The following is an 18,207-nucleotide window of genomic DNA, read 5'->3' on the forward strand; positions in this document are numbered from 1 at the left end:
ATGAATGGGTGTGCTCTGTGAGGCCACCAAATTAGCTGAGTGTGGCTATTTAGATCAGTTAATAGGTCATTCACAGAGGAATTATACCAGAAAGATATGGATGTCTCGTACACCCCAGGTAGTGTGGTTGATGACCTTGAGCCAGACATCCTGGAGAGTGAAGTCAAATGGGCCTTAGAAAGCACTGCAAATAACAAGGCCAGTGGAAGTGATGGTATTCCAGCTGAACTACTTAAAATTTTAAAAGATGATGCTGTTAAGGTGCTACACTCAATATGCCAGCAAGTTTGGAAAACTCAGCAGTGGCCAGAGGATTTGAGAAGATCAGTCTACATCCCAATCCCAAAGAAGGGCAGTGCCAAAGAATGCTCCAACTACCGCACAATTGCACTCATTTCACACGCTAGCAAGGTTATGCTTAAAATTCTACAAGGAAGGCTCAAGCAGTATATGGACCAAGAACTCCCAGAAGTGCAAGCTGGATTTAGAAGAGGCAGAGGAACCAGAGACCAAATTGCAAACATGCGCTGGATTATGGAGAAAGCTAGAGAGTTCCAGAAAGACATCTACTTCTGCTTCATTGACTATGCAAAAGCCTCTGACTGTGTCGACCACAGCAAACTATGGCAAGTTCTTATAGAAATGGGAGTGCCTGATCACCTCATCTGTCTCCTGAGAAATCTCTATGTGGGACAAGAAGCTACAGTTAGAACTGGATATGGAACAACTGAGTGGTTCAAAATTGGGAAAGGAGTACGGCAAGGCTGTATATTGTCTCCCTGCTTATTTAACTTATATGCAGAATTCATCATGCGAAAGGCTGGGCTGGATGAATCCCAAGCCGCAATTAAGATTGCCGGAAGAAATATCAACAACCTCAGATATGCAGATGACACAACCTTGATGGCAGAAAGTGAGGCGGAATTAAAGAACCTTTTAATGAGGGTGAAAGAGGAGAGCGCAAAATATGGTCTGAAGCTCAACATAAAAAAAACGAAGATCATGGCCACTGGGCCCATCACCTCCTGGCAAATAGAAGGGGAAGAAATGGAGGCAGTGAGAGATTTTACTTTCTTGGGCTCCATGATCACTGCAGATGGTGACAGCAGTCACGAAATTAAAAGACGTCTGCTTCTTGGGAGAAAAGCAATGACAAACATAGACAGCATCTTAAAAAGCAGAGACATCACCTTGCCAACAAAGGTCCGTATAGTTAAAGCTGTGGTTTTCCCAGTAGTGATGTATGGAAGTGAGAGCTGGACCATAAAGAAGGCTGATTGCCGAAGAATTGATGCTTTTGAATTATGGTGCTGGAGGAGACTCTTGAGAGTCCCATGGACTGCAAGAAGATCAAACGCATCCATTCTTAAGGAGATCAGCCCTGAGTGCTCACTGGAAGGACAGATCGTGAAGCTGAGGCTCCAATACTTTGGCCACCTCATGAGAAGAGAAGACTCCCTGGAAAAGACCCTGATGTTGGGAAAGATGGAGGGCACAAGGAGAAGAGGACGACAGAGGACGAGATGGTTGGACAGTGTTCTCGAAGCAACAAACATGCATCTGACCAAACTGCGGGAGACAGTGGAAGACAGAAGTGCCTGGCGTGCTCTGGTCCATGGGGTCACGAAGAGTCGGACACGACTAAACGACTAAACAACAACCACAATAGGTCATTGGCCCTGTTATAGCTGAAAGTGTCTCCACCCCCATCATTCAGCCCGGACGCTGAGGGCCAGCTCCAAGTGCCTTCCCTCACTGCAAGAAACAAGGTTACTTAGTGGCGCCTGTCCTGTGGAATGCCCTCCCACCAGATGTCAAGGAAACAAACAACTACCTGACTTTTAGAGGACATCTGTAGGCAGCCCTGCTTAGGGAAGTTTTTAATGTTTGATGTTTTATTGTGTTTTTAATATTCTGCTGGGAGCTGCCCAGAGTGGCTGGGGAAACCCAGCCAGATGGGCGGGGTATAAATAATAAATCATCATCATCATCATTTGAAAGGTCTTTGAAGCACCATTTTCATTTTAGAACTTACCAAATCCTGTGGAAAATTCCTCTGGAGTAAGTGAACCATTGCCATCTGCATCCAGAGTATCAAATACATTCTCCAGCTCTTCCAGACTAAGAGGTAACTCACCATGAAGCCTCTGAAATGACAAATTGTTCCTCGTATAAAAATGAATTTCAGTTAATGTAAATCTTAAAGTCAGACAACAACAAATAATTTAGATTTGCAGAAGATTGCCTGGTCAATTAAATGACACAACGCTCCACAAAGCCGCATTGTACACTTTACCTGCATGTCACAACGAGCAATGAATCCTTTGCCTTCCACATCACAGATCTGAAAGCACTCGTGTGCTTTTGCTAACATATCCAGTTGCGCTCCTGAATTTCCATCCGTTGCTTTGCTGCTTTCTGCATTTTCTTGTGTCCCACGAGGAGCAATGACTCTTTTCTTTCTTTCCATCTTCACCGTTTTGATTGCAGAAGCATTTCAGGAAGCAACCATATAGTTTGGTCTCCAATTTCGGCCCCGCACCTGAATCTGAAAGAAATAAAACATATCTCAACATTGCTCTCCTTCATCTTTTAGCAACCACCTCTCTTTAGGTAGCTGCTGAAGCACAGCAGAAGGAAGGGGGTCTCTTTTATTGAACAAAATGGCCACCACGATCTCTTCCTTTCATAGAGTGAACAACTCAAACTGCAAATAGGCCAATGAACGGAAAAGCGGGGCTGGGGAAGATGGAGCACATCTAGAAATTATATCAAAAATAAAGCCAGCCTGATCAAAAATGGTAAACACAGAATTTTTACCTTTAATACTGTTATGAATTTGTGGGTGCCAGACAGTTATAATCTCTGGATTCAGGAAGTGTTAACGGCTAATTAAGACGGGCTGCCTTCCTGTTTTGAGGTGATCGCCTGGGTGATGGGCCATTAAGAGAACAAGGGATCAAGGGGCTTGGTGTGAGACATCTCCTCTCTAAACCAGAGTTTGGAGTAGAGAGATTAGTAAGATGTGATGTGAATTAAAAGGAAAGCAACAAGCTACAAAGCCAGATAGGCACAGAATGATATTTGATGTCTGTTTGAATGCAAGGCTGTAGCTATAGGAGAAGCACGACCCTTCTGAGGTGTTGATGCTGTGAGCTCCTCCACCGTAGGCTCAGGCTGTATATATGTGTAAATAAACCATATATCCTAAAGACACCGCAGTCTCCGCTGTGCCTCATTCCCAAAAGGAAACAGAGATGCTGGATAAGTGCCTGGAACCCCTGACATATTACACAACTCAGAGTTTGGGGTTGTGTGCAACCAAACCTTCCCCTATTACAGGGTTAGGGAATCTGTGGCCTCCCAGATGTTACTGTACTCCCGTTTCCATCAGCATGGCCAATGGTCAGGGATGATGGGAACTGTAGTTAGAAGCCCTCCCTAATTCTAATTCCTTCGTTCTAATCTATGTCGTTGCAATATTGTCCTCTGAACTCAATGTATTTTCATGTTTAAAGGTAAAGGACCTCTGACAGTTAAGTCCAGTCGCGGACGACTCTGGGGTTGTGGCGCTCATCTCACTTTACTGGTTGAGGGAGCCGGCGTTTGTCAGCAGACATTTTTCTGGGTCATGTGGCCAGGAGGACTTAGCTGCTTCTGGCAAAACCAGAGCAGTGCACGGAAACGCCATTTAGAATAGAATAGAATAGAATTTATTACTTATACCCCGCCTATCCGGCTGGGTTTCCCCAGCCACTCTGGGCGGCTTCCATCAAAGTATTAAAATACAGTGGTCTAAAAATAAAATAAAATAAAAATACAGTGGTCTGTTAAACATTTAAAGCTTCCCTAAAGAGGGCTGCCTTCAGATGTCTTCTAAAAGTCTGGTAGTTGTTTACCTTCCCGCCGGAGCGGTACCTATTTATCTACTTGCACTGCGTGCTTTCGAACTGCTGTGTTGGCAGGAGCTGGGACGGAGCAACGGGAGTTCACCCCGCCGCAGGGATTCGAACCGCCGACCTTCCGATCGGCAAGCCCTAGGCTCAGTGGTTTAGACCACAGCTCCACCCGCTTCCCTTTTTTTCATGTATAGTTCACAGGAAGAGTAGGATGTGCAGGTGATACCTCCAACGCATGGAGGGGAGAACATTAAATGTTCACTGACAATTTTCAGACCGTTTCACCCAGCATGTAAAAATGCAAAAATGCATTGAGTACAATTTTTCATCCGTTACCTGGTAATATATCAGACTTAACTAAACAGAAGCTCCTCCCTTTTTATTACCTTTCCCATGTTAGATCCTGTTTGTATAAAAGTGTAAACACAGGTCACTTGAGTCACAGGACAAGAGAATAAACTCTTAAGAGTCTTATCTCCAAACACGCTGCAGCAGCAAATAATTACTTAGGGTGGTTTCCACTTCTATAAACTCACTAGTGTTTCTTTTATAATTCCTAATAGTTAATATAGTATAATATTGTTATGAGTTGGGGCAGCTGTATGCCTGAGCCCCCTTCTGATTCCTGGATCCAGCACGGATTCAATTCCTGGTATAGAAAGACTTGTTTCCTGGTGAGGTAATGACCCTCTAAATATGGGCCATTAAGCTAACAAAGGAAGTGGCTCTGTGCCAGATATCAAATGGGTGGGCCTTCCTCAACTCACTGGTTGTTAGAACGAGAAAGGCTAGAGTTAAGAGTTGAACTTAATGAGCTAGAACCTGGAAACTGGAAGCTGACAAGACTGCAGGCTGGGAGACAGAACCACGCCTGGTTGCTGCTGGAATCCAAGGCTGTGGCTATTATTATTATTATTTATTAAATTTATATATACCCCCCCTACACCCGGGGGTCTCAGGGCAGTTCATGGAATAAAATCAAGATGTAAAACCACAAAATACATAATAAAAATAAAAGCAACAACCCAGTAGCCCCCCAAAAAACCCACACATTTTAAAAGGGTATAGGATGTCGATCAGGTCAACCAAAGGCCTGGTTAAAAAGGAACGTTTTTGCCTTGTGCCTAAAGGTATACAATGAAGGCACCAGGTGAACTTCTTTGGGGAGAGCAGTGCCATCAAGAGGGATGCCATGGGTATACCATATATCATAAAGACACTACTTTCTCCGCTATTCCTCATTCTGAAGGAAACCAAATCCTGGGTTAAGGTGCCTGGAATGGCTGGAATTTTGCACTGCTCAGAGACTGGGGTGGCAGGCAACATTATACAGCAGTACCTAAGGACATGAGCTTTGAGCTAGCATGCTCATGTGTGGGAAGTGGCTGTGGCTCGCAAGCATGCGCCCTTGCCGGTTCAGAAACTCACATGTGCCTGTAGCATGTCTAAGTTAGGTGGGGGTGGGTGGGTGAGGAAACTGGTGTGACGACAGGAAACATAACGGCCACTTCAAGTGTGAGTTCATTCTAAGTGTTTCCACCCAGCCCCAAACTTTTTGTAACTGAAAGAAAGAACATGGAAGATGGAAGAGAAAATAAGAAGGAACAGAGAAAGACACAGGAAGGAAGGAAGGAAGGAAGGAAGGAAGGAAGGAAGGAAGGAAGGAAAATAACACAGGAAGGAAGGAAGACAGGAAATTTGGGGAAATGAAAAATACAGCGAGGGAGCAAGAAAAATAGAAGTGCTTTGAAAAGAATGGGGGAGTAATGGGGTGTCCTCTGTTATCTGGGGTAATATTATCAACCTTCCTTGACCTATTAGTTGGGTACTGAGACTTCCCTTCCTCCACAAAGCATAACCACATACTCTTCAACGTTCCTCACTCCCCCCTCCAGCTGACCCTCCTCAACACAGCAAATGATTAGTTGAGAGAGATATTTCTACACACGTATTTGATTTTTTTGTTTGTCTCAAGTTGGTGAGAGGATGCCATAACACTAGAATTCATGGACATCCAATTGAGCCGAATATTGGAAGATTCGGGAAAATCCTGAAAAGAAAATCCTTCTTTACCCAGAACGTGGTCAAACTATGGCACTCGATCCCACCAGTGCCTAGGGCTTGCCGATCAGAAGGTTGGCGGTTCGAATCCCCGCAACGGGGTGAGCTCCCGTTGCTCAGTCCCTGCTCCTGGCAACCTAGCAGTTTGAAAACACATCAAAGTGCAAGTAGATAAATAGGTACCACTCTGGCGGGAAGGTAAACTGCATTTCCGTGCACTGCTCTGGTTTGCCAGATGTGGCTTAGTCATGCTGGCCACGTGACCCGGAAGCTGTATGCCGGCTCCCTCAGCCAATAAAGTGAGATGAACGCCGCAACCCCAGAGGCAGCCACAACTGGACTTAATGGTCGGGGTCCCCTTACCTTACAAAACATTTAGACGAATTCATGGAGGTGGAAAGGGCTCTTGATGGCTACTAGCCATGAGAGCTATGCTTTGCCTTCACAGCAACACTTCTAAATACCAGCAGCTGGAAAACTAAGGAGGGGAGGGATGTTCTTGGGTTCAAATCCTGTTTACATGCTTCCCACAGAAATCTGGTTGGACACTGTGGGAACAGGATGCTGGATCAGATGGGCCATTGGCTTTTCACAGAACCATAGAATTGTAGAGCTGGAAGGGACCCCAAGGGTCATCTAGTCCAACCCCCTGCAATGTGGGAATCTCAAAAAACACCCATGGCAGATGGCCATCCAATCTCTGCTTAAAAACCTACAAGGGATGAGAGTCCACAACCTTCCATGGGAATCTGTTCCACTGTTCTTATGTCCTAATAATCTCAGGTTGCTGGTCTATGTTTGAACCTATATCTATCTATTGATTCATTGTCAAACTTTTTATTCCACAGACATTAATGCACAGGGGATTTTGAGAAGGCAGGGGTTCACGTAGAATCATTCCTGCAACTGGAAGCTTTTTATGTAAAATAGCTTTGATGTTTTTGCACTCAAGCAGTGTATAAGTTTTATGAAATAAAATAAATAAAATCAACTCTTGATAGGTGGGGTATAAACAAACAAACAAACAAACAAACAAATGATAATAAAATAATAATAATAATTACAGTAAGGTCCCAAGCAAAGGGAAGATTCTAAGTTCATTTACCTAAGCCCACTTAAATACACCCTGCTAAATATGGGAATGTTTGATATCAATCTAGCACATGGCAGCCCTGTTTAGGGAAGTTTTCAATGATTAATGTTTTACAGTGGTACCTCAGGTTAAGAACTTAATTCGTTCCGGAGGTCTGTTCTTAACCTGAAACTGTTCTTAACCTGAAGCACCACTTTAGCTAATGGGGCCTCTGCGCTGCCGCTGCACGATTTCTGTTCTCATCCTAAAGCAAAGTTCTTAACCCGAGGTAGTATTTCTGTGTTAGCGGAGTCTGTAACCTGAAGCATATTTAGCCTGAAGCGTATGTAACCCGAGGTACCACTGTATTGTGCTTTTCATTCTGTTGGGAGCCACCCATAGTGGCTGGGGAAACCCAGTCAGATGGGTGGGATATAAATAATAAAATTATTTATTATTATTATTATTATTATTATTATTATTATTATTATTATTAGGAAACCACTGCCTTAAAATTTTTATGCTGTCTAGTTGAACTGGTATTGGCAATTTTCAGGGATGAGTTGGAGGTTTGCCCCAGAAATAGTTTTTTTATGTATTGGTTTTAACAACTGCATATACTACATGAGAATAATTATATACCCCCCTTTCTTCTGTTATGGAACCCAAGAAGCTTACATGTAATTCCCAGATAGTCAGCCATCCAGGCACTGACCGGACCCAGACCTGTTTAGCCATAGCAAGGTGATGGTCTCATGCACCTTCACACCATAGCCTGGAATTGCATCCTTTTTAAGATGCTTCAACAACTTGGTTGACCTTACACATGCTTAGCTGTAAACAAGTCCCACTAAATGAGATTCCCGAGCACTGTGTCACAAACTCCTGTAGTTACAAACAATTCAGGGTGCAATCATATATTCACTTACCTGGGAGTAAGCTCCATTGAGTTTTGAATTCAGTGGAACTTACTCTGGAGTAGACACATTAAAAATGGTGATGCAAATGGGCCTACATGCTAGCTGCCCACATCAAAGAGAACAAAAAACCCTTTGCTTAAAGAAAGGGTGCCTATTTGATCAGGTTTAGAATATTCACCGTATTTTTTGCTCTATAAGACGCACCAGACCACAAGACGCACCTAGTTTTTGGAGGAGGAAAACAAGAAAAAAAATATTCTGAATCTCAGAAGCCAGAACAGCAAGAGGGATCAATACGCAGTGAAAGCAGCAATCCCTCTTGATGTTCTGGCTTCTGGGATAGCTGCGCAGCCTGCATTCGCTCCATAAGACGCACACACATTTCCCCTTACTTTTTAGGAGGGAAAAAGTGAGTTTTATAGAGCAAAAAATACGGTATATTGTTATAATGAGAAAAGGAAGAGAAACAAACCCAACGATGCTATTAAAACAGGTTGAGATTGCAACTAAATCTACATAACTTTTAGTTTGTCCTGAATATCCGTTCTCCTCCCCTGACACCCCACCAAGTAAAACTGCTCTCCTTTTCTTAACAGCACCTAGGAGGAAGTGCCATATTACTTGTCTTGTCATCTTCAGTGAGTTACGCTTACATCCTTTGAATTTACTCTAAGCCAGGGGGGCCCCCGCACTGGATCTTCGACACAGGAAAGAGATTATGGCTTTGCTGCATTTCAACACATAAAAGACAGAGGAAGTGGAAACCAATGCTTCAGTAACAGACATGTTCCAGTCGTTGCTGGCAAGCTCATTCCTTCAGATAGCTTTGGCTTCAGCATATGTGTCATTAAACATTACCCTGCTTGCTTTCTGGCCAGCTATTTGTACTTTATTTTAAACCCCCCCGACAACTTACCTCTGCTCACTGCCCTGGAAGAACAAAATACATATCCGCAGATGGCTCTCGTGCAAAGGAACACACTCAGCCGCGTCCGGCTGCAAGTCCTAAGCTTGCTTTCTGAGGCTAGTTGTGTGCACATAGAGGAAGAAGGAAGAGCGAATCAGAGGGGGCAAAGCACTTCCAAAACATTGCTGAGTCAACATGAATTTTATACAAGAAGCTGTGGGCGGGACAGAGCGAGTCTAACCTGTTCTGCCTCTTCTTTTTCCTCCCATCTTGTCAAACCCACATTTACATGCAGTTTTGCCACAAGAGTAGTTTCATTTTATATGCAGTTGATGCTTTGATCCTCGAGTAACAGTGGTTAAGTCATGATAGCTGGTATTGGAATGCACAGTTTAAAAGACACTCAACACACGTTTTAAGGTCTTCTTCTTCTTCGTTAAAGGTAAAGGTAAAGGGACCCCTGACCATTAGGTCCAGTCGTGACCAACTCTGGGGTTGCAGCGCTCATCTCGCTTTATTGGCCAAGGGAGCTGGCGTACAGCTTTCGGGTCATGTGGCCAGCATGAGTAAGCCGCTTCTGGCGAACCAGGGCAGTGCACAGAAACACCGTTTAGCTTCCCGCCAGAGCGGTACCTATTTATCTACTTGCACTTTGATGTGCTTTCGAACTGCTAGGTTGGCAGAAGCAGGGACTGAGCAATAGGAGCTCACCCCGTTGCGGGGATTCGAACCGCCGACCTTCTGATCGGCAAGTCCTAGGCTCTGTGGTTTAGTTGACTCCTAAAAAATGTGGGAATTACACAAACACATATTTGGAAACATGTGGATCATATAGCTATACTCATCAGAGTTCCAGGGCATCTTTTGGACAAACTATGTTTCAAGGTAGCTGTCCCTATAGAAATCTACAGTAAGGGTGTTCTACGCATTACATGAAAACAGAAAACTGCCTTGCACTGAATCAGACCATTGGTCCATTTGGCTCAGTATTGTTGACTACAGTCGGCAAGGTTTCACAAAGAAATCTTTAAAACCCTACCTGGAGGCACCAAGGAAAGATGGAACCTTAGACCTGCATTGCAAAGCAGGTTCTACCACTAAACTGAGGCCTCCAAGGAGAGTTAAATCTCCTTCTCTCCCATCTTGCCACAAACAGTACAGATCCGGCTAAATGGGTGGAGCTGTGAGGGCGAAATGAGATAGCGGAGTCTAGAGGACTTTGATCACTGCAGATGGTGACAGCAGTCACAAAATTAAAAGACACCTGCTTCTTGGGAGAAAAGCAATGACAAACATAGACAGCATCTTAAAAAGCAAAGACATCACCTTGCCAACAAAGGTCCATATAGTTAAAGCCATGGTTTTCCCGGTAGTGATGTATGGAAGTGAGAGCTGGACCATAAAGAAGGCTGATCGCCTAAGAATTGACGCTTTTGAATTATGGTGCCGGAGGAGACTCTTGAGAGTCCCATGGACTGCAAGAAGATGAAACCTATCCATTCTGAAGGAAATCAGCCCTGAGTGCTCACTGGAAGGACAGATCGTGAAGCTGAGGCTCCAATACTTTGGCCACCTCATGAGAAGAGAAGACTCCCTGGAAAAGACCCTGATGTTGGGAAAGATGGAGGGCACAAGGAGAAGGGGACGACAGAGGACGAGATGGTTGGACAGTGCTCTCGAAGCTACCAGCATGAGTTTGACCAAACTGCAGGAGGAAGTGGAAGACAGAAGTGCCTGGCGTGCTCTGGTCCATGGGGTCACGAAGAGTGTATAGCTCTGGACATGTACAGCATTAACTCTGGGGATGCGGGTAGCGCTGTGGGTTAAACCACAGAGCCTAGAACTTGCCGATCAGAAGGTCAGCAGTTCGAATCCCCACGACGGGGTGAGCTCCCGTTGCTCCGTCCCAGCTCCTGCCCACCTAGCAGTTTGAAAGCATGTCAAAGTGCAAGTAGATAAATAGGTACCGCTCTGGCGGGAAGGTAAACGGCGTTTCCGTGCGCTGCTCTGGTTCGCCAGAAGCGGCTTAGTCATGCTGGCCACATGACCTGGAAAAACTGTCTGTGGACAAACGCCGGCTCCCTCGGCCTATAGAGAGAGATGAGCGCGCAACCCCAGAGTCGTCCACAACTGGACCTAATGGTCAGGGGTACCTCTACATATTCAGGACCCTGTCCAGTATTGGCAACACACTGCTACCTGGGTTGTATAAGGATTAGGCCACTGGGTTTTGCTCCCTTTTTCTGACATGTGAGCAGCAATTTGGATTGCACTGAAATATGCAGGCCTTCAGCCTTTTAGAGAAGACCAGCTACATGAGCAGTGCTGGCAGGTTTCAGTGACAGTGCAATTTTGTTGTGCTGAGGTCTAGTTGTCGTTCATTTTTGCAGGTACAGTGGTACCTCAGGTTAAGTACTTAATTCGTTCTGGAGGTCTGTTCTTAACCTGAAACTGTTCTTAACCTGAAGCACCACTTTAGCTAACGGGGCCTTTTGCTGCCGCTGCGCAACCGCCGTGCAATTTCTGTTTTCATCCTGAAGCAAAGTTCTTAACCTGAGGTAAAATTTCTGGGTTAGCGGAGTCTGTAACCTGAAGCGTATGTAACCTGAAGCATATGTAACCCGAGGTACCACTGTACTGCATGTTCTAGTATTTTCTTCTTTGAGCTGGCTACCTTTCGCTGCTTGGCTTATCTGCTAGATCCCTTTCCAGGAAAGGCTTATGTGTTTGGCACACAGACAATTGGCAAATAGCACCCCAGGAAATGACATTGTTGTGCTTGCTGTGAACTAAGAGAAAGGGCTTCATCCCTGCTACATCACAACACAGTCTATCGTGCAACTACTCTTGAAATACTGCATTCAGCTTGCTCCATTTCATGAACAATATCGTAGAGCGAGAAAAGAAAGAGCAAGCCAAATGATCAAGGGCTGGAGCACTCCTCTCCTAGGAATGGCTATGACATTTGAGGGTTTTTGTTTTTTTTGTTTAGAAAAACAGTGAATATGATTGATGAATACAAAATCATGATGGGGTGACTTGGATGAAGGAAGGAATTGAGGGGATGCTCATCAAATTTGCAGATGCCACCAAACTGGGAGGGGTAGCTAATGCCCCAGAAGACAAAATCGAGATTCAAAATGCCCTTCACAGACTGGAGAACTGGACCCAAGCTAACAAAATGAATTTCAATAGGGACAAATGTACCGTATTTTTTGCTCTATAAGATGCACTTTTCCCCTCCGAAAAAGTAAGGGGAAATGTGTGTGTGTCTTATGGAGCGAATGCAGGTGGGAGGATCTGCTCAGCGCTCCCTTTAAAGAGTGCATGGAGCGTGTGTGCGGCTCTTGGGGGCTTTTACCCGCGGAGGGAGAAGGGCTGCCCTCCTCCCTCCTTGGGGAAAAGCCCCACACGCTCCACACGCTCTTTAAAGGGAGTGTGGCTCTTGGGGGAGCCTTCATCCCGCTGCCCTGAAGAGGCTTCGCCCGGCTATCCCAGAAGCCAGAACAGCAATAGGCTATCCCAGAAGCCAGATCCCTCTTGCTGTTCTGGCTTCTGGGATTCAGAATAATTTTTTTCTTGTTTTCCTCCTCCAAAAACTAGGTGCGTCTTATGGTCTGGTGCATCTTATAGAGCGAAAAATACGGTAAGTTTCTGCACTTAGGCAGGAAGAACCAGCTGCACAAATATACGATGGGGGACACCTGCGAAAGGGATTGAGGGGTTTTAGTAGACCATAAACTGAACATGAGTTAGTGCAGCCGCAGCAAAAAAAAGAAAAAAAAGGTAATGCTATTCTAGACTGCATAAAGTGTCCAGATCAGAGGGAGTAAAAGTACAGTGGTACCTCAGGTTACATACGCTCCAGGTTACATACGCTTCAGGTTACAGACTCCGCTAAGCCAGAAATAGTGCTTCAGGTTAAAAACTTTGCTTCAGGATGAGAACAGAAATCGTGCTCTGGCGGCGCGGCAGCAGCAGGAGGCCCCATTAGCTAAAGTGGTGCTTCAGGTTAAGAACAGTTTCAGGTTAAGAACGGACCTCCGGAACGAATTAAGTACTTAACCCGAGGTAACACTGTACCACTCTGAGTGAGACCACACTTGAAATACTGTGTCCAATTCTGGGCACCACAATTTAAGAAGGTTTTGAACAAGCTGGAATGTGTGCAGAGAAGAGGGTGACCAAGATGATCAAGGGTCTGTTAAGAAAGCCTTATGAAGAACGGTTGAAGAAGCTGCGTATGTTTTGCCTGGAAAACAGGAAACTGAGAGGAGATATGATAACCATCTTCAAATATCTCAACGGCTGTCACATGGAAGACGGAACATGCTTGTTTTCTCCTGCTCTGGAGGGTAGGACCGGAACCAATGGCTTCAAATTACAAGAAAGGAGATTCTGAGCAAACATCAGGGAGAATGTTCAGACAGGAAGAGCTGTTCAACAGTGGAATGGTCTTCCTCAGGAGGTTGTGAACTCTCCTTCCTTGGAGATTTTAAAGCAGAGGTTGGGTGTGAGGAGATTTCACCCCTCCCATATCCAAGAATCTCCTGAGGAGTCTGCTGATTCTCCAGAGAGGAGGAGGCGTGTTCTGCTCTCTACTTATTCCGCTCCAGCACTGAGTCAGTCAGTCAGTCAGTCAGTGTCGGAGAGAGAGAGACTGAGTGTTAGAGATCGTGTGTAGAGATAAGGTTGCTGCTAAGAGCAGCTGCAGACACTCAGTGCAGTGCAGCATTCATTTATGCTTAGACCTATTAAGCTCTGTATATAGTTTGTATAGTTGTAGATAGAATAAAAGAAGATATTCTACAGAGCTGCTCTCCGAGTTGTTTATATACTCTGCTAGAGTCTGCTATACTCTGCTGTGCGACGACTGTCTTCTTGTGGGAGTGAATCCGGTGCTCACAACTCTAAGCTGTGAGTCCACAGCACTTGGACCTGTTCCTGTGCAGAAGGTGGTCTCTGGAAGTGCTACCCAGCTCGCCTAGCCCAGGCGGGGCTGAAGTGGATGAGTCCAGTTGGTGGCACTGGCTCAAGGGCGATGCTGACAGGGTGGCCACCTGTCATGGATGCTTTAGCTGAGATTCCTGGATTGCAGGGGGTTGGACTAGATGACCCTTGGGGTCCCTTCCAACTCTACAATTCTATTGATTCTACGCAGGGGTGCCAACTTGTGTGCCAGGTAAGCCCTACCCCACACAATCAATCACATGACACAGTGCATATGTACCATTTGCATGGCAATGCCTATCAACTTGGGGGTGACGGCCTCCTCAAATATTTTATGGGGAGGACCACAAAGCGACCTTGGCCCCTGTGATGAGACATTTTCCTCCCCTTTTCATAATATTATAAGCAGGCAGGTGGCATCAATTGAAGTAAAAAAAAAAGGAGGTACTTTATACAGCACACATATTTTGTCACAGGTGGACTTTGGTGATAAGCTATCTTGATCAGCAGGTTCTCCTTATGTTCTTAATTAATTACCACAAGATGTAGCGACATTCATCAACTTGGGCAGCTTTGAACATAAATTCAAGAAGGGCAAGGTTATCAAGGCCTGAGACATTTGCAAACCACATTATTCAAGGCATTCCATCATTATAAGGCAATAGCAACAGAATAATACTATTCTAAAACAATAAAATCCTCAGTAACATAATTATTATACTTATCCCATATGAAGACACAGAAAGGCAAATAGCATCTTCATTCCTTATTATAGGGGCATGGCAAAAACAACAACAACGACCCCACAAATAGTTCCACCATTAGAAGCCTCAATATTATGCTGCTTAAACAATTATACCTGTTGACCCAAAAACTTGAATCTTGGCTTTCATGGTCTACAAATGTGTCAATTTTCAGCCCAATCCGATAAAAATTGCCAAAGGTACAGCAGGTTAAAACAGATACTTACTCTTTTTATTTCAATTTTTAAATGGGGATTTCTGATTTTGGTGAAAACTAATGAGGTACTTTCCTCATGCTTGTTAAGAAATGCATGTTTTCATTGGTTTAGAGACGTTCTGACGTTCAAATGTCAAGGTTTTGATGCCCCATTAAAGCCCAGGGGAGCAGCAATGTTTGCTGCAAAGGCCACCTGGTGGAAGCTGTGTGTAATTCTATTCCTTTAACTTACCTTATCATAGAATTAATTGTACAGTGGGAAGAGACCTAGTCCACCATTGTTGAAAAAACACCAGTAAAGGAGAACCTACTACCTTCCGTGGGAGTCTGTTTCACTGTTGAACCGCTCTGGTTACCGGAAAGTTCTAATGTTTAGCATGCCAGCTTGAAGGAGGCAGTAGTGAAACCAGTCCTTAAGAAACCCTCCCTGGACTCAGAAATCTAAGTAACTGTGGTCTAAACCACAGAGCCTAGGGCTTGCCGATCAGAAGGTCGGCGGTTCGAATCCCCGCAACGGGACGAGCTCCCATTGCTCTGTCCCAGCTCCTGCCCACCTAGCAGTTTGAAAGCACGTTAAAGTGCAAGTAGATAAATAGGTACCGCTCCGGCGGGAAGGTAAACGGCGTTTCTGTGCGCTGCTCTGGTTCGCCAGAAGCAGCTTAGTCATGCTGGACACATGACTGGGAAGCTGTTTGCGCACAAACGCCGGCTCCCTCGGCCTATAGAGCGAGATGAGCACACTACTTCAGAGTCATCCGCAACTGGACCTAACAGTCAGGGGTACCTTTACCAGCCAGTTGCAAATCGCCCCTTCTTGGGCAAGGTTCTTGAGTCATGGATCAGATCCAGGCACTGGAGGAATCTGATTTTGTAGATCCATTTCAATCACGGTTTAGACCCGTGTTTTGGCACAGAAATGCATCCTTGTTAATTTCCCACAACCTTTCAGCAACTTTCACGTTGGTTATCCTTCTGGAGCTGCTGTACGAGTTGTGGATAAGTGGCACTGCTTTGCAGTGGTTCTGGTCCTCCTTGGAAGGTCATTTCCAGAAGGCGATGCATGGGGAGTGTTCTTTGGCCCCATGGAGCCTTCAATGTGGGATTCCTCAGGGCTCAATTTTATCCCCTATACTATTTAACATCTACATGAAACCGCTGAGTGAGGCTAGCCGGAGTTTTGGAGGATCTGGGGGGGTTTTAGTACACCACAAGCTTAACATGAGCCAACAGTGTGATGCAGCAGCAAAAAAAGCCAACGCTATTCTAGGCTGCCGCTTAGGAACCACAGCATCCTAAGTGCTCACGGACTGACCGTTTAATTATCTGCCCTAGTACCTTTCCTGATATCAACGCCAAGCTGATTGGTTGGCAACAGCTGCATCCTGCAGTGTTTTTGCTGCGCTACCAGCACCAAAGTGATCTCCCCAGGGTGCAAGCCTGGGCAGTGTTTCTGGAGGTCCTGGGCTACCCAGACGACAAGACTCCCCCTCCCCTCAACTCACTGATGTGGTCCAAAGTAAATCAGAGCAATACACTTTGTCACCAGCTTGTATGTCTGCAGGAGTTACAGGAAGGAGGAATACAAAGCACTGTCCAACTGTCTTAGGGACTCCACTCTGGACTTGTGTAGGGTTTGATCTTTAGCCTTTTCTTCTCTGAAAGGTATCCCACAAGGCGGCAGAAGTTTAGGATCAGTTTTCCTTCTCCTAGATGTCTACCTTCCCAGGTTGACGAGACCCATCTGCTCCTCCCTTCCACTAACAGCACATAGAATCATGTAGAAACCACCTTGACCGTTGGATCTACTATTAGTCCCGGGTTCAAGACCCATCGGCTACCCTTACCTGGTTTAGCCAGCCAGCTGAAGGTGTTTCATTTCATTTCACTTTTAATTCGTATACAGTAGTACCTCAGGTTACAGATGCTTCAGGTTACAGACTCCACTAACCCAGCAATAGTACTTTGGGTTAAGAATTTTGCTTCAGGATGAGAATAGAAATTGCGCAGCAGCAGTGGAAAGCCCCATTAGCTAAAGTGGTACCTCAGGTTAAGAACAGTTTTAGGTTAAAAACGGACCTGTAGAATGAATTAAGTTCTTAACCCGAGGTACCACTGTACCATCTTTCTATATTACTGTACACAAGGCGGTTTAGAAGCTGAAGAAACAACAAAGATCTCACACACCACACAATCTGATCAAATACAAAAATGCCATAATAAAAAAAACCTTTAAAATAAACAACTTATATCTTTAAAAAGTAGTATTAAATAATCCATTAGATTATAATAGTACACAATAAAATTAAATATCAGCAAACATTAAACAGAAATTCACTCTTAACAATTACAATAAATAATTTCTGAAACTAGAATCCATAAAAATAACAGCAAGTCAACAGTGCATAAAATAATGCAATACAAATTGAGAAGCAAAGACACACAACTTATAAAATTGTTTTAAAAAAATACCCCTGACCTCTTCTCTCTTCCCAGCTGCTTCTGCTGTTCCTAAAGTCATGGTGTGGGAAAGGCCCCTAGGGCTGGTGGGGGGCGCAAGGCAGGTGGGAAAAGCCATTGCCTGATGAACAGCACAAACTCTCTCTCCCCTCGCAGTGCTTCCTCTAGAAACAGCAGCTTCCTTATCGAGACTCCACAGATTGCCATTTCTTCCAATTTAGTGGTAAACATCACATTTTCCGGGGGGGGGGGGGATACCGTATTTTTCGCTCTATAAGACGCACCAGACCACATGACGCACCTAGTTTTTGGAGGAGGAAAACAACAACAACAAAAAATTCTGAATCTCAGAAGCCGGAACAGCAAGAGGGATTGCTACGCAGTGAAAACAGCAATCCCTCTTGCTGTTCTGGCTTCTGGGATAGCTGCACAGTCTGCATTCGCTCCATAAGATGCACACACATTTCCCCTTACCTTTTAGGAGGGAAAAAGTTAGTCTTATAAAGCAAAAAATACGGTAATCCATAGGGCAAATGCAAAACTGCTCAGACCTGTGCCTAGAAAGTACGAGGCAAGTGGAAAACCTCTTGGGTCCCTGCTTTCTAGGCATGTGGGCAAGCCCCAAGTATAACACAGAGAAGTGTCCCAGATATAATTGAATTCAGTGGGACTTGATGGCTACATCTGGCTACATCTTCCACGATAGTGCATTAAATATGGGGCTGGGGCTGGGGTGGGAGAGCTGAAAATAATGTAACACTCAGGCCCAGAGGAGACAGCTTATCTATAATTTTTTTTCTTTAATGACAGCGTGAATCATGAGACTCTATATACAGTGGGATGCTGTTAAATCGAGTAAGGGGGGAATGCAGGTTGTACGGCCGTTATTTTCAGGGGTGGACTAAATGACTCTTGGGGTCCCTTCCAACTCTTCAATTCTATGATTCTATATTTGGGGGGTTAATCCTGATGTATATTTTG

The 18,207-nt window shown here is 44.8% G+C and overlaps 1 protein-coding gene across 2 annotated transcripts in view; it reads right to left on the reverse strand.

Moving 5' to 3' along the window:
- The window catches only part of CRACR2A (calcium release activated channel regulator 2A), a 48,712-nt gene extending 31,114 nt beyond the window's left edge, over positions 1-17,598 (reverse strand). Inside the window, exons 1-4 of one of the 2 annotated variants that reach the window (XM_081005495.1) lie at positions 17,246-17,598; positions 8,869-8,976; positions 2,297-2,548; positions 2,036-2,147 (exon numbers count right to left, since the gene is read on the reverse strand). In XM_081005495.1, coding sequence (XP_080861621.1) covers positions 2,036-2,147; positions 2,297-2,470 — 286 coding nt within the window. In that variant the 5' untranslated portion in view covers positions 2,471-2,548; positions 8,869-8,976; positions 17,246-17,598. Of the gene's footprint in view, positions 1-2,035; positions 2,148-2,296; positions 2,549-8,868; positions 8,977-17,245 lie in introns of those variants that run through there. The other variant, XR_013986399.1, reaches the window with a different exon arrangement.
- Positions 17,599-18,207: the final 609 nt, after the last annotated feature.

This window comes from Podarcis pityusensis (genome assembly GCF_964106645.2).
Source record: "Podarcis pityusensis genome assembly, chromosome: 5".
NCBI classification, from domain to species: Eukaryota; Metazoa; Chordata; class Lepidosauria; order Squamata; family Lacertidae; genus Podarcis; species Podarcis pityusensis.